At 51.0% G+C, this 23,960-nt stretch overlaps 1 protein-coding gene across 1 annotated transcript in view; it reads left to right on the top strand.

Annotated features, from left to right (window-relative positions):
• Nucleotides 1-21,410, top strand: part of LOC144486983 (uncharacterized) — a 46,812-nt gene extending 25,402 nt beyond the window's left edge. The window contains exons 2-4 of the mRNA XM_078205024.1: nt 16,227-16,286; nt 18,382-18,433; nt 20,094-21,410. Coding sequence (XP_078061150.1) covers nt 16,227-16,286; nt 18,382-18,433; nt 20,094-20,900 — 919 coding nt within the window. The 3' untranslated portion in view covers nt 20,901-21,410. The remainder of the gene's footprint in view (nt 1-16,226; nt 16,287-18,381; nt 18,434-20,093) is intronic.
• The last annotated feature ends 2,550 nt before the right edge of the window (nt 21,411-23,960 follow it).

Genomic DNA, 23,960 nt, shown 5'->3' with positions numbered 1-23,960 from the left:
CCCTCCTTCTTGCAGGAAGCCAACAAATCGGCAGAAACGATAGAAAACGGGCGTCTCCAGCAAGCAAGCTCTAAAGTGTGTTACTCACAGATGTTGGCCTCTTTTTAGGTCAAACCAAATAAACAAACTCGGGTTAAATCAGGACAAAGTAAAAGGGGCAGCTCCCCAGAAGGAGGGGGAACAGCCCGAACAGAAATCAAAATACAAAGGAAACTTAAACATCAAATTAAAATGTGATTATTAGGGTCAATAACGCACCCCAACCCCTGCGGTGCCCAACGGGCGCGGAAGGTGTCAACCTCGCCCGTGGACACCGCATGCTCCCTCTCCAGGGACACCTGGCTGCGAACGTAGCCGCGGTAGAGGGGAAGACAGTCAGGATGGACGGCCCCCTCGATCGCCCGCTGCCTGGACCGGTAAATGGCGCGTTTCGCCAGGCCCAGGAGCAGGTTCACGAGGAGGTCGCCTACCCGACCCTCCCCTCCCCGCACCAGGTGTCTGTAGATCAGGAGCGTGGGACTGAAGTGCAAACAGAACATCAATAAAAGGTTCTTCAGGAAAACATAAAGGGAGTGCAGCCTAAGACACACAACATAGACATGGTCCACGGAGTCCACAAGGCCACAGAAAGGGCAGTCTTCGGAGCCCGTGAACCAGTGAATCCTACGGTTGTGCGGAACTGCTGCATGCATCACCCTCCACCCCAGGTCCCCGACGTAATTGGGGGAGATCCCTCCGTAGAGGGACCTCCAGCGGGGACCTCCGCCACCTGGCGGCAACAAGGCTGGCCAACGCTCGGGCGGGATCCCACCGCACGCCTGCGCCGCCTCGAGTTTGCGTGCAGTTTCGGGGCCGAGCACAACCGTCCTAAGGTCTGGGACGGCTTTGGCCGTGTGCCGGATGGCCAGCCCCGCGGAAAAGCACAGACACACACACAACCGAATGAGTTTTCCAGTGAACAGCCAGGTTAGACTCACCGGTCGGTAATTAGCTGGGCTATCCCTATTCCCCTTGAAAATAGGAACCACATCTGCAATCCTCCGGCACCTCTCCCGGCACCTCTCCCGTCTCCATCGACGACGCAAAGATCATCGCCAGAGGCTCTGCAATCTCTTCCCTCGTCTCCCACAGAACAAAGAACAATACAGCACAAGAACAGGCCCTTCGGCCCCCCAAGCCCGTGCCGCTCCCTGGTCCAAACTAGACCATTCTTTTGTATCCCTCCATTCCCACTCCGTTCATGTGGCTATCTAGATAAGTCTTAAACGTTACCAGTGTGTCTGCCTCCACCACCTTGCCTAGCAGTGCATTCCAGGCCCCCACCACCCTCTGTAAAATATGTCCTTCTGATATCTGTGTTAAACCGCCCCCCCCCTTCACCTTGAACCTATGACCCCTCGTGAACGTCACCACCGACCTGGGGAAAAGCTTCCCAGCGTTTACCCTATCTATGCCTTTTCATAATGTTATACACCTCTATTAAGTCTCCCCTCATCCTCCATCTTTCCAGGGAGAACAACCCCAGTTTACCCAATCTCTCCTCATAACTAAGCCCCTCCATACCAAGCAACATCCTGGTAAACCTCCTCTGTACTCTCTCCAAAGCCTCCATGTCCTTCTGGTAGTGTGGCGACCAGAACTGGACACATTATTCAAAATGCAGCCGAACCAACGTTCTATACATCTGCAACATCAGACCCCAACTTGCCATATGCCTTCTTCACCACCTTCTCCACCAGTGACGTCACTGGTAAATGGAGCGGGTAAATGGAGTTGAAATCAACCATGATTGAATGGTGGAGTGGACTCGATGGGCCGAATGGCCTTACTTCCGCTCCTATGTCTTATGGTCTTATGGTCTTATCTGTGGACTTGCACACCCAGGTCCCTCTGCATATCTACACCCTTTATGGTTCTGCCATTTATCGTATAGCTCCTCCTTACATTATTTCTACCAAAATGCATCACTTCGCATTCATCAGGATTGAACTCCATCTGCCATTTCTTTGCCCAAATTTCCAGCCTATCTATATCCTTCTGTAGCCTCTGACAATGCTCCTCACTATCTGCAAGTCCTGCCAATTTTGTGTCGTCCACAAACTTACTGATCACCCTAGTTACACCTTCTTCCAGATCGTTTATATAAATCACAAACAGCAGAGGTCCCAATACAGAGCCCTGCGGAACACCACTAGTCACAGGCCTCCAGCCGGAAAAAGACCCTTCCACTACCACCCTCTGTCTTCTGTGACCAAGCCAGTTCTCCACCCATCCAACCACCTCCCCCTTTATCCCATGAGATCCAACCTTTTTCACCAACCTACCATGAGGGACTTTGTCAAATGCTTTACTAAAGTCCATATAGATGGCATCCACGGCCCTTCCCTCGTCAACCATTCTGGTCACTTCTTCAAAAAACTCCACCAGGTTAGTGAGGCATGACCTCCTTCTCTCAAAACCATGCTGACTATCGTTAATGAGTTTATTCCTTTCTAAATGCGCATACATCCTATCTCTAAGAATCTTCTCCAACAACTTCCCCACCACGGACGTCAAGCTCACCGGCCTATAATTACCCGGGTTAACTAACGGGACCACATTAGCTATCCTCCAATCCTCTGGGACCTCGCCTGTGCCCAGTGACGAGACAAAGATTTGCGTCAGAGGCCCAGCAATTTCATCTCTCGTCTCCCTGAGCAGCCTTGGATAGATTCCATCAGGCCCTGGGGATTTGTCAGTCTTTATATTCTCTAACAAACCTAACACTTCCTCCCTTGTAATGGAGATTTTCTCCAACGGTTCAACACTCCCCTCTGAGACACTCCCAGTCAACACATCCCCCTCCATTGTGAATACCGACGCAAAGTATTCATTTAGGATCTCCCCTACTTCTTTGGGCTCCAAGCATAATTCCCCACTTTTGTCCCTGAGGTCTGATTTTTTTTTTTCCCCTGACAACCCTTTTGTTCCTAACGTATGAATAAAATGCCTTTGGATTCTCCTTAATCCTGTCTGCCAAGGACATTTCGTGACCCCTTTTTGCTCTTCTAATTCCCCGTTTGAGTTCTTTCCTACTTTCTTTGTACTCCTCCAGAGCTCCCTCCGTTTTTAGCTGCCTGGACCTAACATGCGCCTCTTTTCTTTTTGACCAGTCCCTCAATTTCCCTGGTTATCCACAGTTCTCGAATCCTATCCTTTTTTACAGGCACATGCCTGTCCTGTGGCCCTAACAACTGTTCCTTAAAAGACTCCCACATGCCAGATGTGGATTTATCCTCAAACAGCCTCTCCCAATCAACAGCTGCCAATTTCTGCATAATCCCACTAAAGTTAGCCTTCCCCCAATCCAACACCTTACCCTTGGGACACCACTCATCCTTTTCCATCACTATCCTAAAGCTAACAGAATTGTGGTCACTATTTGCCACATGTTCCCCTACCAAAACTTTGAAGACCTGACCGGGCTCATTCCCCAGTACCAGGTCCAGTATAGCCCCCTCTCTAGTCGGGCTGTTTACATATTGTTCCAACGAACCCTCCAGTACACATTTTACAAATTCCTCCCCATCCAGAGTACCTGTCCTCAGCGATTTCCAGTCTATACCAGGGAAATTGAAGTCTCCCACTACAACAACCCTATTTTTCCTGCACCTATCCAGTATCTCCTGACATATCCATTCTTCCACTTCCCTTGGGCTGTTGGGGGGCCTGTAGTACACCCCCAACATAGTGACTGCGCCTTTCCTGTTTCTAAGCTCCACCCAGAGTGACTCGTTACACGACCCCTCTGAATTGTCCTCCCTCTGCACCGCTGTAATATGCTCTCCAACTAATACCGCTACTCCCCACCTCTTTTGGCCCCTCCTCTGTCTCGCCTAAAACACTTGTACCCTGGAATATTCAGCTGCCAGTCCTGTCCCTCTTTCAACCAAGTCTCTGTCACTGCAACCACATCCAAATTCCTCGTGCGCATTAAGGCCCCAAGTTCGTCTGTCTTACCTGCTACGCTCCTTGCATTGAAGTATAAGCACTCCAGACCTCCAGGCCCAGTGAGGTCATCCTCCCCCAGAGTGCTCTTCTTCTTTGCCAGCCTTGTCCCAGCCCCAAGCTCGTCCCCAGCCTCCACACTTATAGACCTAATAGTTTGATCCCCACCCCCCTGCCATACTAGTTTAAACCCCCCCGAACTGCACTAGCAAAGCTCCCAGCCAGGATATTTGTGCCCTTCCAACTTAGTTGTGACCCCTCCCTCTTGTACAGGTGCCATCCTCTCCTGAAAACCTCCCATTGATCTATGAAAATGAAGCCCTCCCTCCTGGACCAGTCCTTTAGCCAGGCATTCATTTGTACCAACTCCCTATTCTTAGCCTCACTGGCACGAGGCATTGGGAGCAGCCCAGAGATGGCCACCCTAGTGACCCTACTTTTTAACCTATTTCCCAACTCCCTGAATTGCTCTCTTAGGATCCCCCTACTCTTCCTATCTACGTCATTTCCACCAATGTGTATAATGACATCCGTTTCATTATCTTCCCCTTTTAATATGCCTCCTATCTGCTTGGAGACATCCGTGACCCCAGCACCAGGTAGGCAGACTACCATCCTGGAGTCCTGTTCACCCCCACAGAATCGCCTGTCTGTGCCTCTAACTGATGCATCCCCCACCACTATCGCTCTCCTAACCCCTCTCTTCCCTTTCCGGGCCACAGAGCCTGACTGTGTGCCAGTGACCTGGTCACTGTGTCTTACCCCTGGAGAGGCACACTCCTCCACACTATAAAACAATGTACCTGTTTTGGAGTGGGACAACCACAGGTGACACCTCTTCTAACTGTTCACTCCCCTCCCCTCTCACACCTGTCACCAAGCCCTTCCTATTTTGAGAGACCACCACTGGAGTCCTCCCTTGTACTTTACCCTTCTGCCCTTTACTCCTCCTAACTGTGACCCACGTGTCTTCCTCCCGATGCCCCGGTGTAACTAGTTGCCTATAACTCCTGTCAATTTTTCTCCCATTTTCCCTGACTAGACTAAGGTCAGCGATCTGCAGCTCCAGTTCCATGACACGGTCCCTCAAGAGCTGCAGTTCCACGCACCTGGCACATATGTGAACCTCTGGGAAGCTAGGTGTTTGCAGGAACTCCCACATCCCACATCGGAAGCACTGAACTGGCCGATCACTCATACCTGCCCTTATTCTTTATAGGGTTGGGTAAAAAAATAACTAGCCTTGCCTCGCCCTTTCAGCCTAAGCCCTGTGAGCCAAAGCCCTTATAGTGCACACTCTGCTACCCACTCACTCCACTGCCCGCTCCCGACGCTGCCCACTGTATAGTGCAGCCGGCTTTTTATGCTCCCTGCGAACCCCCCAGGTAACTGCCTTTTATACTAAGACTCAACCTCCCAGAATCCCCTTCAGCTGACCTCACTTCCTCAATTCAAAACCCTGAAAAAAGCCCGCGAAATATACTAGGAATACCCTTAAATGAATAATTAAATCACTTCTTTGCTTACTCTCAGCACTCCTGCTAAGACTCTCTCCCCCAGTCAAACAAAGAGGTCGATCCCCACCCCCCTGCCATATTGTTCCAAAGAACTCTCCTGTACGCATTTCACAAATTCCTCCCCATTCAGAGTCCCTGCTCTCAGCGATTTCCAGTCTATACCAGGGAAATTGAAGTCACTACAACAACCCTATTTTTCCTGCACCTATCCAGTATCTCCTGACATATCCGAACTCCCACTTCCCTTGGGCTGTTGGGGGGCCTGTAGTATACTCCCAACATAGTGACTGCACCCTTCCTGTTTCTAAGCTCCACCCAGAGTGACTTGTTACACAACCCCTCTGAATTGTCCTCCCTCTGCACCGCTGTAATATGCTCTCCAACTAATACTGCTACTCCCCCACCTCTTTTGGCCCCTCCTCTGTCTCACCTAAAACACTTGTAGCCCGGAATGTTCAGCTGCCAGTCCTGTCCCTCTTTCAACCAAGTCTCTGTCACCGCAACCACATCCAAATTCCTCGTGAGCATTAAGGCCCTCAGTTCGTCTGTCTTACCTGCTACGCTCCTTGCATTGAAGTATAAGCACTCCAGACCTCCAGGCCCAGTGAGGTCATCCTCCCCCAGAGTGCACTTCTTCTTTGCCAGCCTTGTCCCAGCCCCAATCTCGTCCCCAGCCTCTACACTTGTAGACCTAATATTTTGATCCCCACCCCCCTGCCATACTAGTTTAAACCCCCCCGAACTGCACTAGCAAAACTCCCAGCCAGGATATTCGTGCCCTTCCAACTTAGTTGTGACCCGTCCTCCTTGTACAGGTGCCATCCTCTCCTGAAAACTTCCCATTGAACTAGGAAAATGAAGCCCTCCCTCCTGGACCAGTCCTTTAGCCAAGCATTCAATTGTACTAACTCCCTATTCTTAGCCTCACTGGCATGAGGCATTGGGAGCAGCCCAGAGATGGCCACCCTGGAGGCCCTACTTTTTAGTCTATTTCCCAACTCCCTGAATTGCTCTCGTAGGATCCCCCTGCTCTTCCTATCTACGTCATTTGCACCAATGTGTACAATGACATCCGTTTCTTTATCTTCCGCTTTTTAAGATGCCTCCTATCCGCTTGGAGACATCCAGTACCCCAGCACCAGGTAGGCAGACTACCATCCTGGAGTCCCGTTTGCACCCACAGAATCGCCTGTCCGTGCCTCTAACCGACGCATCCCCCACCACTATTTCTCTCCTAACCCCTCTCTTTCCTTTCTGGGCCACAGAGCCTGACTCTGCCAGTGACCTGGTCACTGTGGCTTACCCCTGGAGAGTCATCCTCCTCCACACTATCCAAAACAATATGCTTGTTTTGGAGGGGGACAACCACGGGTGACCCCTCCACTAATTGCTCACTCCCCTCCCCTCTCACACCTGTCGCCGAGCCCTTCCTATTATGAGAGACAGCCACTGGAGTACTCTCTGGTACATTACCCTTCTGACCTTTACTCCTCCTAACTGTGACCCACATGTCTTCCTCCCGATGCCCCGGTGTAACTAGTTCCCTGTAACTCGTGTCAATTATTCTCTCATTCTCCCTGACTAGACCAAGGTCAGCAATCTGCAGCTCCAGTTCCGTGACACGGTCCCTCAGGAGCTGCAGTTCCACGCACCTGGCACAAATGTGGTCCTCCGGGAGGCTAGGTGTTTCCAGGAACTCCCACATCCCACAGCGGAAGCACAGAACTGGCCTATCATTCATAGTTACCCTTTTCCTGTATAGGTTTGGATAAAAATAACTTGCCCTGCCTCGCCCTTACCGCCTAAGCCCTCTGAGCCAAAGCCCTGACAGCTCCCACTCTGCTTCACTTGCTCCACTGCCCGCTCGTAAGTGCTGCCTGCCTTTTAAAGCCAGCAACAAACCTCCCCAGGCCTACTTCCGGTTTTGAAAAAAAAACCCTCCGATTTTACGCACAAAATTAACTGAAAAAAAAAATAAATCTCCACTAAAAAACACTCTCTCTTACCCTCAGCTCTCTCTGTGGAACAGTGAGGCTGAAACCTCCAAGGCAATCCCTTTTTAAAGCCAGCAACAAACCTCCCCAGGCCGAGTAACCTGGGGTACATCCCATCCGGACCCGGCGACTTATCTATCTTGATGCCATTCAAAGATTCCAGCACAACCTCTTTCTTAAAGTCCACATACTCAATCTTTTCAGTCCACCACAAGCCCGCAGTACATCCACCCAGGTCCTTCTCCTCTGTGAAAACAGAGGCAAAATACTAATTGAGCACCTCTGCCATTTCTACTGGTTCCGTACAGACTTTCCCGCCTTCACCTTTTATAGGCCCTATTCCATCACGTCTCATCCTTTTACTCTTCACATATTTATAGAATGCCTTGGGGTTCTCCTTAATCCTACCTGCCAGGGCCTTCTCGTGACCCATTCTGGCTCTCCTAATTTCCTTCTTTAGTCCCTTCCGACAAGTCGTATACTCTTCTAAATCCCTATCTTTGCCAAGCTCTGAGTCTTTTGTACGCTTTCCTTTTCTTCTCGACTAGGTCCCGCACAGCTTTCGTGCACCACGGTTCCTTTAACTGACCAACACCTCCCCGTCTGCTCGGAACATTGTTCTGTAGAACTCTAGACAGGCATTCCTTGAAAAACTGCCACCTCTCTTCAGTACATTTCCCTGAGAATACCTCCTTCCAATTTACTCCTCTAATTTGCTGTCTAATGTCTTCATATTTCCCCTTACTCCATATAAACACTTTCCTGGCTTGCCTGATCCTCTCGTTTTTTCTAATGCAAGCCTAAAGGAGATAGTTATGACCGCTATCCCCAAGATGCTCTCCCACTGAGAGATCTGACACCTGTCCAGGTTCATTGGTCAGTATCAGATCAAGTACAGCCTCTCCTCTTGTAGGCTTGTCCACATGCTGTGTCAGGAAACCCTCCTGAACACACCTAATGAACTCTTTCCCATCCAATCCCCTTACCCTCGGGATATTCCAATCTATGTTTGGGAAATTAAAGTCTCCCATCACAACAACTCTGCTATTACTGCATCTCTCCAGGATCTGTTACCCTATCTGCTCCTCCACCTCCCTGTTACTATTAGGCGGCCTGTAGAAAACTCCCAGCAAAGTGACCGGCCCCTTTGCACTCTGTACCTCCACCCACAGAGACTCGGTGGACAATCCCTCCACAGCATACACCTTCTCTACAGCTGTGACACTATCCCTGATCAGCAGTGCCACTCCACCCCCTCTCTTGCCTCCCTCCCTGTCCTTCCTGAAACATCTGAATCCCGGCACCTGGAGTATCCAGTCCTGTCCCTGAGACATCCAAGTCTCCGTAATGGCCACCACATCATACTTCCAGGCATCGATCCACGCTCTGAGCTCATCCCCTTTATTCACTATACTCCTGGCATTAAAGTAAACACATCTCAATCCTATGGTCTGAGCTCTCCCCTTAATTCCCTGTCCATCCACCCTCTTTAACCCTTCTCTGTTTGCGAGCGACCTTCCTCACTCTGATCCCCTCCCCCCAACCTATCGAGTTTAAACTCTCCCCAGTCGCCTTCGCCAACCTTCCTGCCAGGATATTGGTCCCCCTGGGATTCAAGTGCCACCCGTTTTTTGTGTACAGGTCACACTTGCCCCTAAAGAGGTCCCAATGGTCCAGGAACCTGAATCCCTGCCCCCTACACCAGTCCCTCAGCCACACATTCATCCTCCACCTCACTCCATTCCTGCCCTCACCTTCCCGTGGCACAGGCAGCAATCCTGAGATTACTACCTTTGCTTTCCTCCTTCTCAGCTGTCTCCCTAATTCCCGATACTCCCTTTTCATGACCCCTTCCCCCTTCCTTCCCACATCAGCGGTACCAATATGTACCGCTACCTCCGGCTCCTCTCCCTCCCACCTCAGGATTTCTGGGATTCGCCCAGCGACATCCTGGATCCCGGCCCCAGGGAGGCAGACCACCATCCGAGACTCCCGCCTGCCTCCGCAAAATCGCCTGTCCGTCCCCCTGACTGCCGAGTCCCCGATTAATACTGCCTTCCCCTCTTTTCTTTAGCCCTCTGAGTTACAGGGCCGGACTCCACCCCGGAGACACGGTCACTGCTGCTTCCCCCAGGCGGGCTGTCCCTCCCAACAGTACTCAGGCAGGAGTACTTGTTGTGTGGGGGCACATCCACCGGGGTGCTCTCAATCACCCGAGCTTTACCCTTCCTGGCCGTCACCCACTTGGCCTCCTCCCGTGGACCACCTGATGATAGGGACACGAACATTGGGGTGTTGCCCCAGTCCCCTGACATGCTAAAGAAGAAGTCCAGGTTGTAATCGACCGGGTGGAACAGAGCCGCGGGGGCCCCGCTGCCACCCGGCCCCGGAGACTCCTCGTCGGGGGACTGAGGCAGCACACGTTTCGATTTATAGGGTGCCTTGCCCCCTTTTTTCAGGGGACAAGGCACAAAGACAGGTGGGGGCACGGCAGGAGATGATTCACAAGGGGGGAGGGGCACGCAGACCTCGAACTCTACGGTGCCCGAGGGGCCCTGCCTCTTTTTGTTAACCTGCTCTCGGGCAAGTGAGGCCCCTCTTCGCCTTGCCGCACCCCCCCCTGCTCCCCCGTCACGTCCCCCCGAGGTGGCGGCGTCGCCAGTTTTGACGGCTCGGGGTCGCTAACCCCCCTCCCCATGCTCGGGCCCATGATCCTGGGCATCTGCGGCCCCGGAGAGCCCATGGGCCCGGCAGATGGGGGGGGGGGGGTGCAGGTGGAGACTGAGGTAGTCCCCGAGCCGGCTGCCGGGGTGGTTGGGGTGTCTTTCTTGGGGGCCGGGGTTCCGGTACCCCCTTCTTTTTTGTCGTGCCCTTCTGGGCCTTCTGGCCACGCGGAGGCTCCACTCTCCCCCCGCCGGCAGCTGAGGTGGCAGCTGCTGCCGGCGTGGCCTCCCCTCGCGGGGGGGCAGATGGTACTCGCTTGGGGGGAGAGGGGGCTGCGGTGCCAGCTGCGGCCGCCTTGGGTTGGTGGTCGGCGGCCTTGGAGACGGGGCAGTTTTTCCTCACGTGCCCCACCTCCTTACAGGCATGGCACCGCACACCGTCCGCGGACCAAAAGACCCGGTAAGTGGTCCCCTCGTGGGGGACATTGAACCCTTCCTCCAGTTCCTCCTCCCGGGCCAGGCGGACAAAAACCTGGCGCCGGAAGGAGTATATGTGGCGGAGGGAGGGGTCCCGGAGGCCGAGCGGGATCGGCTGCACCCCGGACCTGACCTCCCCCAGTAGATGGAGGTGGGGGAGGAGGAGCTCACTCAGTAGGAAGGGCGGGACGTTCGATAACATGATCTTATGGGCGGTGGCCTCCAATGGGTCCACCGCCAGGAACGTCCCGCCCACCGTGAGCCCCCTCTCCAGGGCGAGGTGGACCGCCCGCTCGGCCTTCAGGAAAAATACGGCCCGGCCGTACATCTTCGAGGCCGCGACAATGGCTGAGGGGCCGACAACCCCAGCCATTGCCTTGACACAGGCCTCGATGGACATGTCGGGGTGGGCGTAGCACTTCACCCCGAGCTGTCTGGTGATCAGAGAGAATGGCGGCAGGGCCTTGGGAGCGGCGGGGGCTCTGGTAGCCGTCACGCCCGCATAAGTGGGCTGAGAAGGCTCTGCCACCGGCGACACTGGCGATGCCGCCATAGTAATCAAGGGAGTGCTACGCCCACCCCGAGACTGCCCAGATGCACGGCACGACGTATAAGAGGAGGGAAAAATAAGGGAGGGTAGGTGGATGGGGGTCCAGGTGCTCTCTCCCTGGAGTGAGAGAGGAGGTCAGGAGCAGGAGGGAGACGAGGGACAAGGCACGGAGGGGGGGCCGGTGCCCCAGTCAGGAGGGGAGGGGGTGCCGGTGTTGGGGTCAGCAGCAGTGGGTGGGGGACTTGGGTCTTGGGGCCCTGTCGGGCGCAAACAGTTAAAGTCTGTTATCTTCACCCCCCCACTGCAGATGGAAAAAATAGACAGTCTGAAATGGCTTCGCCCCCCCCTCCTCTCCAGTCACTCCTCGTCCTCTCTTCCTCCCTCCCTCCGGGGAGAGCACACCCTCCAGAGGCAGGCAGGCCAGGCAGCAGGCAGGCAGGCAACAGTTCACCTCCCACCTTCCTTCCCCCTTCCCTTCCCCCTTCCCTTCCTCCCTGCAGGAAGCCAAAAACCTGTGAACAAACTGTGGTGGAAAAAGAAAGTGTGTTACTCACAGATGTATCAGAGAAACAAGTCCAAGTTTCTGCCCGGTTCTGACCCGGGGACTTCTGCGTTTCAGGCGAACGTGAAGCCACTTCACTACAGAAACAAACTCCAATGTTTGAGACAGGAGGAGGTTTGAGTCTGTCTGAAGATCAATCTTCATTCACACAAAGCCCACGCTCTGATTGGCTGGAGGACCAGAGTCCTTCCGGTCCTCCAACTCTTCCCATTGGTCAACACCTCAGCATGAAGATCAGAGGGTGGGTTCTCCCCTGCACATGCACAGCTTCCCCTCTCCCTCGCACATTTACAGTCCCGGGGAGGGGGAGATCACTGATCAGCTTCTCGCTCTGGCCGGAGCTGCCAGCCGGTTGCCTGGAAATCTTGGCTCGATGTGGTGCAGGGGGAGGGGAACAATGGGTGGGGGCGGGGCTCCCGGGTCCGCGCGCCCGGGCCTGCGCACTGGAACCCGGAGACATGAACACGGAGCAGAGTGATTCCTATTGGCTGATTCAGGCATTGTGGACGTTGTCCAATGAGCTTCAGATTGAAACTTACTCCTCTGTCCAACATCTGGGAGGAAATCAATGTTTCCCCCTTTCCATTTCTTTCCTCATTCTGGGGGAAATTGGGGACTTGCAGCAACTGTAGGGAATGAAGTGAATTTGGTCTGTATATTCCACACATTTTTACTCCAGTAATGTGGACATCTATCTGTCTGGCAGCCTGCATGGAAATTTTCAGCTCTCTGCGTCCAGGGCAGGAAGCAGTGAGCATGGATCTGTCAATCACATGAGGACGGCCTCAACCAGGATCTTGAGTTCATCTCACACTAACTGTAACCCCCACGACTTGCCTGGGCTTGCAAAATCTCACTAACTGTCCTGGCTGGAGACAATACACATCTCTTTAACCTGTGCTTAACCCTCTCTCCACTCACATTGTCAGTACATTTAAGACTTAATTACCTGTAAAGACTCACATTCCAACCATTATCTTATCTTGTAAATTGAGTTCGTGTCTCTGTGCCCTGTTTGTGAACAGAACTCTCACTCACCTGATGAAGGAGCAGTGCTCCGAAAGCCTGTGGCTTATTCTACCAAATTAACCTGTTGGATTTTAACATGGTGTTGTGAGACTTCTTACTGTGCTTACCCCAGTCCAACGCTGGCATCTCCACCCTGAGTGGAAACAGAGAGAAGTAGGAGAGGCCGGAGGTGAGGAGAGAGATTTTATACATCTACAACTCAACAGGAACTTTGACAGAATTTCCAAACCCTGTGAACATGATCAGCTCCAAGTTCCTCTCCAACTCACACACCATCCTGACTTGTCTGACATCCAGTACTGAAAGAACAGAAATTTATTTCATACAAATACTGGGAAGACTGAACCCATTGTGTTCAGTCCCCACTACAAACTCCACTCCCTCGCCAACAACTTTATCTCTCCACCTGGCAACTGTCTGAGGCTGAACCACACTGTTGACAACCAGGGTGAAATAGTTCATCCCAAGATGAGCTTCCAGCCACATGTCCACATCATCATCAAGACCACCTTCATTCATAGAAGCATTGATAGTAATTAATTAACAATAATGATTAATAAAATACAGTGTTGAAGGAGGCCATTCAGCCCATCGAGCCTGCACCGACAAAAATCCCATCCAGGCCCTATCCACATATTTACCTGTTAATCCCCCTGATACCAAGCGGCAATTTATCATGGCCAATCCGTCTAACCGGCACATCTTTGGACTGTGGAAGGAAACCGGAACACCCGGAGGAAACCCACACAGACACGGGGAGAATGTAGAAACTCTGCACAGACAGCGACCCGAGGCTGGAATTGAACCCGGGTCCCTGGCGCTGTTAGGCAGCTGCACTAACCACTGTGCCACCGGGCCACATGTCAGTGCCATCGCCCGACTCCAGCCCAGTCTCAGCTCATCTGGAACCCTCACCCATTCCATTGTGACGTCACACTATCACCCATTCCATTGTGATGTCACACCCTCTCGCATTTCCATTGTGACGTCCCACCCTCACCCATTCCATTGTGACGTCCCACCCTCACCCATTCCATTGTGACGTCCCACCCTCACCCATTCCATTGTGACGTCCCACCCTCACCCATTCCATTGTGACGTCCCACCCTCACCCATTCCATTGTGACGTCACACCATCACCCATTCCATTGTGACATCACACCCTCACCCATTCCATTGTGACGTCACACCATCGCCCATTCCATTGTGACATCACACCATCGCCCATTCCATTGTGACATCACACCCCCACCCATTCCATTGTGACGTCAGGGCTTCACTCTCCGATCACAATCCCTGCCGGCCTCCCACATGCAGCCTCAATGGCGGCAGTCAGCCCGGGTCTAACACTACAAGCTGCCGCTCCATTTGGTACAAAGGGGGGGGACCGGGAAGTTCATTTCCGGGGTTTGGGATTGAACAACATGTTTACAAAGCCTCTCCACCCACCCGCCACATTTATCATTCCCCGCACGCCGCCCTCTACCTCGTATTGATCGCGCTTCCAAATTAAAACCGACCGTCCGCGCCATTACCCACACTGCGCATGCTTCTGGCCCCGCCCCTCATTCACTCTGATTGGTTGGAGGATCAGCCACTCCCGCTCTGTCCTCCAGCCCCGCCCCCTCTTCCTATTGGTCCGGAGCTGCCGTCAATCAGTCCCCGGGCATTGTGATGTGGAGCATGCGCAGTGTCATTGCTGGCCTTGGCGCTTGTTTGTCCCGGAGAAGCGGAGTCAGCGTTAGGCGGTGGCTGGGAGGATTTGGAAACACTTTGTGGATCCGCAAACCCTTCAGAATCATTGTCAGCTCCCTGGTTTGCAGCTGCGGGGCTTCTCTCTCCCTCCCTCCCGGGAACAGGCCCAGGTTAACGGCCCCATCCTGGCTCAGCCACTGGAGGATGGTTCACATCAGAGGATGGGGGAGGGGGACAATAAATAAGAGGTTACACTTTGGCCTCAAATCAATGAGGACTCTGATCTCTGGGAAGGAAGGAAACCCTGGGAGGTGGGCGGGGGGGATTCACAAACACCCGCTGGAGGCCCCAACACCCTTGGGGCTAAGCGAGCCATTTGTGAGACAGAACGGTTCTTCATGATAGCCTACCCACTTTATGGGACAGCAAAGGCAGCACAGGAACTTATATGGATGGCCTCGACCCTAAAGGGAATTGCGAATGAGACTAAGGACGGGTTCGAGGAGGTGAGCACGGCCGTCTCTGAAACATCAGCAGTGGTCGTAGCTATTCAGACTGTGGCATTACAGAACCGATTGGCACTCGATTATGTGCTAGCCTCCCAAGGTGGAACATAGTTGGCTCGGAATGCTGTACGTATATTCCCGATGCTTCGGAGAATATAACTCGCTTAGCAGATCATAATAAACACCTGGCGAAAACAATACAGGATGAGGGGAACCAATATCACAATTATTACCTTCTGGGATGGCTGGGGCAATGGTTCGGGTCGTGGGTGCGTACCGGGTGCATGGATTGATTGTATTAATTGTAATTGTAATTACTTGCTGTGTTTGTATGGCATTATTGAACGCCTGTTGCAAAACAGTAACAGCAGGCGCAAGTGTACAGGCAGAGGGGGCAGGCCCCCCGACAAAGGAGCTGGAGCTAGGCCGATTCGCCGATAACATGTGGTTCTGAATTGGTCATGGGGCCATGTGTGGACCACCTGGCACCCGACCAAAAGGGGGGAGTGAAGTCGGGAATGGGTTAATGAACTCTAATACTCAAAGTGTCAAAGTGAATTCTGTGATATTTGGGGATTGTGAGAAATACTGTGGAACTCATGTTTACGTTTGGGTGTTTTCATGCTCATGTATCCAAGAACAGATAAGAGCACAGCTGTTGTATGTTTTTCTGTTTAAGAATTTGGCTAACCCACCATTTTGTATTCTTTAATTATGTATTTGCTGTGTAACAGTGGAAACCTACATGTCGGCCTTCTGTGACGTATAATGATATCTTCATATATATTCATAGCCTGTACCGATATACATTATACAAGTACCTACGTATAAATTGTTGTATGCCAATTAACTTGTTTGTGCGAAGACTGTAACCTTGTACATTAGTAAGATACCCCACCTGTGCTCACAGAGAACAACAACACTCACGGCCTTGGGATAACCGTGAAGAAAACCCCAAGGCAGCAAGGTTCACAAGCAACAGCCTGGGAACCTGTGAGGCCTCGGAAACTGCGGACGTGCAAGGAAGGGTATAAATGTATGTTCTTAACCTGTATTTGCTGAGAGGTCTGCGGCCGTGTTAGGCACCGGACGGTCTCCCACAATTGTGAAAATAAACCAATGTATTTTGACCTACGAATAGACTGAGAGGTATCTTTACCTACAACAGTAATCATCTAACATATTGAAGACTGGAAAGAGAAATCTGTTCAATTTGATGCATAAACAAAATTAATTATTTTCTAAGGTGTGGCCCAAGTAAAATTAGAGATATCTTTGTGATAGAAACTCTCATCGGGCAGGATGGGTAAGTCCTTATTTGCTGTGAACGATGAGGGAAAGTCTTTCCTATGGTGTACAGTCTCTTTGACCACAGTCACACCAGGGTCCGTGTCCTGACAAGTGTTTAAATAAGGTTTAACTGTGACAATGACTGTGTTTTGGGTGGATACCAAGGAATCCCCTCTGAAACACCTTTCCTGGTTATTACCATCACCCTCCTCACTAACTCCTGTTTTCACTTTACAAATAACAATTTATCCTGGGCTCTTACCAGCAATATCTATAATCACTTAGAGTTTGAATTAGTGAACGAGTGGTTTCCTTTCTGCCGTGAGGAAGCAGTGGGTGATTTGATTTGATTTGTCTCATGTATAAGAAGGATGTGGAAGCGCTGGAAAGAGTGCAGAGGAGATTTACCAGGATGCTGCTTGGTTTGGAGGGTAGGTCTTATGAGGAAAGGTTCAGGGAGCTGGGGCTGTTCTCTCTGGAGCGGAGGAGGCTGAGGGGAGACTTAATAGAGGTTTATGAAATGATGAAGGGGATAGATAGAGTGAACGTTCAAAGACTATTTCCTCTGGTGGATGGAGCTATTACAAGGGGGCATAACTATAGGGTTCATGGTGGGAGATATAGGAAGGATATCAGAGGTAGATTCTTTACGCAGCGAGTGGTTGGGGTGTGGAATGGACTGCCTGCAGTGATAGTGGAGTCAGACACTTTAGGAACATTTAAGCGGCTTTGGATAGGCACATGGAGCACACCAGGATGATAGGGAGTGGGATAGCTTGATCTTGGTTTCAGATAAAGCTCGGCACAACATCATGGGCCGAAGGGCCTGTTCTGTGCTGTAGTGTTCTATGTTCTATTGGGATACAGTGAAAAGAATTGTTTCTTGTGCGGCTATACAGACAAAGCATACCATTCATAGAGAAGGAAAGGAGAGAGTGCAGAATGTAGTGTTACAGTCATAGCTTGGGTGTAGAGAAAGATCAACTTAATGCGAGGTAGGTCCATGCAAAAGTCTGACAGCAGCAGGGAAGAAGCTGTTCTTGAGTCGGATGGTACGTGACCTCAGACTTTTGTATCTTTTCCTGACGGAAGAAAGTGGAAGAGAGATTGTTCCGGGGTGCGTTGGGTCCTTAATTATGCTGGCTGCTTTGCCGAGGCAGCAGGAAGTATAGACAGAGTCTATAGTTGGGAGGCTAGTTTGCATGATGGATTGGGCTACATTCACGACCTTTTGTAGATCCTTGGGCAGAGCAGGAGCCATACCAAGCTGTGATACAACCAGAAAGAATGCTTTCTATGGTGCATCTGTAAAAGTTGGTGAGAGTCATAGCTGACATGCCAAATCTCCTTAGTCTTCTGAGAAAGTAGAGGCCTTGATGGGCTTTCTTAACTATAGTGTCTGCATGGGGGGACCAGGACAGGTTGTTGGTGATCTGGACACCTAAAAACTTGAGGATCTCGACCCTTTCTACTTCGTCCCCGTTGATGTAGACAGGGGCATGTTCTCCACTATGCTTCCTGAAGTCGATGACAATCTCCTTTGTTTACTTGACATTGAGGGGGAGATTATTGTCATTGCACCAGTTCACCAGATTCTCTATCTCATTCCTGTACTCTGTCTCGTCATTGTTTGAGATGTGACCCACTACGATGGGGGCGGGGGGGGAGAGATAGGACAACAGTTTGGAAAGCCAGGACAGCACTGTAGTAGCACAGTGATGAGGACTGCTGCCTCACAGCGTCAGGGCCCCAGGTTCGATTTCTGGCTTGGGTCACTGTGGAGTTTGCATGTTCCTCCCGTGTCTGCGAGGGTTTCCTCCCATATTCTGAAAGACGTCCTGGTTAGGTTCATTGAACCAAACAGGTGCCGGACTGTGGCGACTAGGGAAGTTTCACAGTAACTTCACTGCAACGTTAACGTAAGCCTTACTTGTGTATGATAAATAAACTTTAAAACTTTCAGTTCAAAAAACTTCTGCTTATTCGCAGAGGAGAGCAGGTGTTTAAATAATTTTCAGGAATGGAACATAACAGAGTACCGATTCACAAAAATGTGAGATTTTTTTTTAAAGTAATTTTTCTTAATTGGGTGACGTTATTTTGATCCTCAGGTTCATTATTCAATGGCGCTGCTATTACCCAACATTCGTTGCGGATGTGAAGGTGCGCTATTCACTCCACAGGAGTCCAGTGCGCAGGCGTGGTGCTCTTTTGGGACGCATGCGCGGTGTCACTTTGCTCCGAGTGCATGAGACGCGTTTTTTCAGGTGGTGAGAGTCGGTGGGGCGGAGGGAGGAATGGAGCCGGGAGTCGGCGTGGGGAGGGAGCGGAGGCTTCACAAACACCCACTGTAGGCCGCAAGACTGGAATAAGAGCCTGCGGGTCCCGGGTGTTTCGCAGTGGGGATTTTCCCGGGATCAGGCCCAGTGCCGCTGCCGCCATCTTTGTTCAGCAGGGAGCAGGGCGCATGCGTGGCTATCCCCGTGACGCAATAGATAGTGGGCGGGGTTTCAGGGTCCCAGTTACCAGGAGAGAAAATCATTGTCTCCTCAGTCTGAGCACAGGGCGCGGTGACAGGCCCGGGTTCAGGGCACGGTGACAGGCCCAGGTTCAGGGCGCGGCGACAGGCCCGGGTTCAGGGCCCGGGTTCGGGGCACGGTGATGGGCCCGGGTTCAGGGCGCGGTGACAGGCCCGGGTTCAGGGCACGGTGACGGGCCCGGGTTCAGGGCACGGTGACAGGCCCGGGCTCAGGGCACGGCGACGAGCCCGGGTTCAGGGCACGTGACGAGCCCGGGTTCAGGGTGTGGTGACGGGCCCGGGCTCAGGACGTGGCGACGGGCCCGGGCTCAGGGTCACCATCTGCTCATGGCCACGTGTCCCTCCATCAGAGGAACATCAGAATTAGGTTCAGGAAGAGGCCATTCGGTCCATCAATAATACTTTCAATTCAGCAGGATCATGGCTTGTGTGCACACAACTTTCCTGACCCTGCCCTGCATACCCACACCACTGGTAACCCTTGGCTCCCGTGTGGGTTAAAAATATGCTTCACCCAGCCTTGAGTCCATTCATAGAATCCCTACAGTGCAGAAGGAGGCTATTCAGCCCATCAAGTCTGCACCGGCTTTGTGACAGAGTGTCTTACCTAGGCCCTCTCCCCCACCCCAACTCTCCTCCTCCCATTGAGGCTACATTCTAGGTCGGGTGGCACAGTGGTTAGCACTGCTGCCTCACAGCGCTAGGGACCCGGGTTTGAATCCTGGCTTTGGTCACTTTCTGCATGGAGTCTGCACATTCTCCCCGTGTCTGCGTGGGTTTCCTCTGGGTTCTCTGGTTTCCTCCCACAGTCCGAAAGACGTGCTGGTTAGGTGCATTGGCCATGCTAAATTTTCCTTCAGTGTACCTGAACAGGCGCCGGGTGTGGCAACTAGAGGATTTTCACAGTAACTTCATTGCAGTGTTAATGTAAGCCTACTTGTGACATAAATGAATAAACTTTAAAACTTTAGACCAAGTGGCGGGTTTCCTTCCGTGAAGGACATGAGTGAATCAGTTGGGTTATGACAACGCACCAGTTTTAATGGTCACTTTTTCCTAGTGCTGGCCTCAATTTCATGACCTGTGTTTGTGTTTTTGTGGATTCTCTCTCATTCCCTTTTTTCTATTTTAAATCAATTTCACAGGGGATTAGAACAGGAGGATTTGCAGTCACGAAGCTCACTGTGAGCATTACATCAAGATCTGACAGTCGCTCATTTTAACCAGAATATCATTGGATTTTGAAAATGGAAGGAAAAAGCACCATTCACAGTGGGGAGAATCTGCATATGTTCTGTGTGTGGACGAGGCTTCAACCAATCATCTGACCTGTTAGAACATAAATGCAGTCATAACAAGGAAAAATCATGGAAATGTGGGGACTGTGGGAAGGGATTCAATTACCAATCTAAGCTGGAGACTCATCGATGCATTCACACTCGGGAGACGCCATTCACCTGCCCTCAGTGTGGGAAGGGATTCACTCAGTCATCAACGCTGCGGACACACGAGCGAGTTCACACTGGGGAGAGACCGTTCACCTGCTCAGAGTGTGGAAAAGCATTCATTAATTCTACCAATCTGTTGACACATCGGCAAGTTCACACTGGGGAGCGGTTCTTCACTTGCTCTGTGTGTGGGAAGGGATTCACTCGGTCATCCGACCTGCTAACACACCAGCAAATTCACACTGGGGAGAGGCCTTTTACCTGCTCCATGTGCGGGAAGGGATTCACTCGGTCCTCCCACCTACAGAGACACCAGCAAGTTCACACTGATGAGAGACCTTTTAAATGCTCAGACTGTGGGCAGTGCTTTAAAAGTTCCTGGGACCTGGGGTCCCATCGCCGTACTCACACTGACGAGAGACCGTTCAGATGCTCTCACTGCGGGACTGGGTTCAGGCGATCATCTGACCTCATTACACACCAGCGCAGTCACACTGGGGAAAGGCCGTTCACCTGCTCCAAGTGTGGGAAGAGATTCACTCAGTCATCCAACCTGTTGAGACACCAACGAGCTCACACTGGGGAGAGACCATTCACTTTGTCCATGTTTGGGAACGGATTCACTCAACAGCCACCCTCCTAAAGTAGAAAAAAGTAAAGTTTATTCATCACAAGTTAGCTTACATTAACACTGCAATGAAGTTATTGTGAAAATCCCCTAGTTGCCACACTCCGGTGCCTGCTCGGGTCAATGCACCTAACCAGCACGTCTTTCAGAATGTGGGAGGAAACCAGAGCACCCGGAGGAAACCCACGCAGACACGGGGAGAACGTGCAAACGCCACACAGACAGTGACCCAAACCAGGAATTGAACCCAGGTCCCTGGCGTTTTGAGGCAGCAGTGCTAACCACTGTGCTATCGTGCCACCCCGACAAAACAGCAGCTTCTCACTGGGGAGAGACCATTCAGCTGCCCCGAATGACAGATGGGATTCACTTAGTGTCATTTCAGCAGAAAGGACACTGAGTTCCCACTGGAGAAACCTTTGAAATGATCTACAAGCAACGTATTCTGACCAATGAGAGACTTCTCAGACTAGGTTTAGGAAATTGAAAATAAATGTCAAATAAATCAACTATGTATTAAATACAATGCCAACTCTTCAATATCTCTGAAACAAGTTAGTTTTTTTTGAAGGGCTCTCCCTCTCCCCTGTCTCCTCCATCCTCACCTCCAACAAGTGTGAGGAGCTCATGGAGCTTCTTCGTTACTAAGATTGAGACAATCTGATCAGATTCCTCTGCTGTTTCCCTCCCTTCCGCTAGACCACTGGATCAAGTTCCCAGTTTCCCTAACCCTGAATCCACATCTCTGAACCTGCAGTCAATCGGCTCTGAGGAAGGGTCATCTAGACTCAAAACGTTGGCTTGCCACAGATGCTGTCAGACCTGCTGAGATTTTCCAGCATTTTCTGTTTTTGTTTGAAATTCCAGCATCCGCAGTATTTTGCTTTTATCTATCTGGGCGGGTTGTGTGGGTGGCTGGCGGAGGGAGCTGCTTTCTTTGTTGGAGATTGTGGGAAGAAGCCGGAAGCAGCAGATCACCGTTCAGCTGCTCACAGTGTGGGAAGAGTTTCAGGACATAACCCCACCTTCAGACACGGGGATGGCACAGTGGCACAGTAGGTTAACACTGCTGCCTCACAACGCCAGGGACCCAGGTTCGATTCCCGGCTTGGGTCATTGTCTGTGTGGAGTTTGCATGTTCTCCCCGTGTCTGCGTGAGTTTCCTCTGGGTGCTCCAGTTTCCTCCCACATTCTGAAAGATGCGCTGTTTAGGTGCATTGACCCGAACAGGCGCTGGACTGTTGCGACTAGGGGAATTACACAGTAACTTCATTGCAGTGTTAATGTAAGCCTTACTTGTGACTAATAAATGAATTTTAAAAAACACCAGCGTGTTCACACTGACGAGAGACCTTTTAAACGTCCAGAGTGTGGGAAGTGCTTTAAAAGTTCTGGGGAACTGCAGTAACATCAACGTGTTCACACTGAGGAGAGACCATTCAGGTGCTCTCACAGTAAGACTGGATTCAAGCGATCATCTCATCTCACTGGACACCAGCGAGTTCACACTCGGGAGAGACCGTTCAGCTGCTCCGAGTGGGGGAAGAGATTCACTCGATCCTCCAACCTGCTGACCCATCAATAAATTCACACTGGGGAGAGACCATTCACCTGTTCCCAGTGTGGAAGTGGATTCTCTCACTTACCCCATCTGGTGACACAGCAGCGAGTTCACAGTGATTACAGAAGTTATATTTTGCAGGTATTGGTGCTGTTAATCCCATCCAGGACTGAAACATGTTCATTCTGACAGTTGAAGCTGATCTCTAATGTCAGTTACCCATGTTAGACTGAGCATGTACCCCACCGCATCTCTCAAACAATAGATCGTCATGTCTGCAAACCTCATTTTAAATTTATATCATTTAGAAACCGTGTTGAAATAAAGATGAACAATAAACAGATCACAGTCCAATCTTGCAGCTCTAGGATGAGACTGTGTTAGCTCTGAATGTTGGTAATCACATGTTGTTTTGAGCTGTTTGACAGGTTGTTCAAAGTTATTAACTTGTCAGATATTGAAGGAATTATTCTGAAAGTAAATTTAACAGTTTATATCCTCAGACTCTGGTCCCTGCTGTAATGAATACTCAGCATCCATTAGGGCTGACTTACAGTGAATCACTGACTATCCTGTAGGACCTTGGTTACTTGTTTTGTGAACTAGTTCTCCCCATTAGTTTTGAACTGCAGGATAACTCTGATTACATTTAGACATGTCTAGAAAGGGTCTGTGTGCCAAATTTAACTGCAATTTGTAACCAACAAATAATGTTCATGTCCTGACGTATAGTCTGATGTCTTGGTAATTTGTGAAAGAAGATTAACTTCACTCACTCAGCAGTTTGAGGGGAACCAGACTGAGGGTTAATCTTTTTTTATTCGTCCATGGGATGTGAGGGTCACTGGCTGGGCCAGCATTTGTTGCCCATCTCTGAGGGCATTTAAGAGTCGACCACATTGCTGAGGATCTGGAGTCACATTGTAGGCCAGACCGGGTAAGGATGGCAGATTTCCTTCCCTAAAGGATCAGATGGTGAACCAGATGGGTTTTTACAACAATTGACAATGGTTTCATGGTCATCATCAGACATTTAATTCCATATTTTTATTGAATTCAAATTTCACCATCTGCCGCGCTGGAATTTGAACCTGGGTTCCCAGAGGATCACCCTGGGTCTCTGGATTGCTAGTCCAGTGACGATACCACTATACCACCGCGTCCCCTGACAGGCGGGGATACTAACCTCTACACTAATGAGGAAGTTGCTGATTAAACATAAGAAATAGAAGCAGGAAGAGGCCATTCAGCCCTTCAGGCCTGCTCTGCTACTCAATAAGATCATGCCTGATCTTCACCCTCCCCATAATGCTAAATTCCCTTTGTATCCGATATCAATCTTTGTCTTAAATAACTCCCAACCCCACACTCTTCCCAATAAGACCATAAGACATAGGAGCAGAATTAGGCCACTTGGCCCATTGCGTCTGCTCCACCATTCAATCATGGCTGATATTTTTCTCATCCCCATTCTCCTACCTTTTCCCAATAACCGCTGATCCCCTTATTAATCA

This window comes from Mustelus asterias, unplaced genomic scaffold (assembly GCF_964213995.1).
Source record: "Mustelus asterias unplaced genomic scaffold, sMusAst1.hap1.1 HAP1_SCAFFOLD_548, whole genome shotgun sequence".
NCBI lineage: Eukaryota > Metazoa > Chordata > Chondrichthyes > Carcharhiniformes > Triakidae > Mustelus > Mustelus asterias.
The sequence above is the reverse complement of the archived record's forward strand: the minus strand, read 5'-3'. Positions and strand labels throughout refer to the sequence as shown.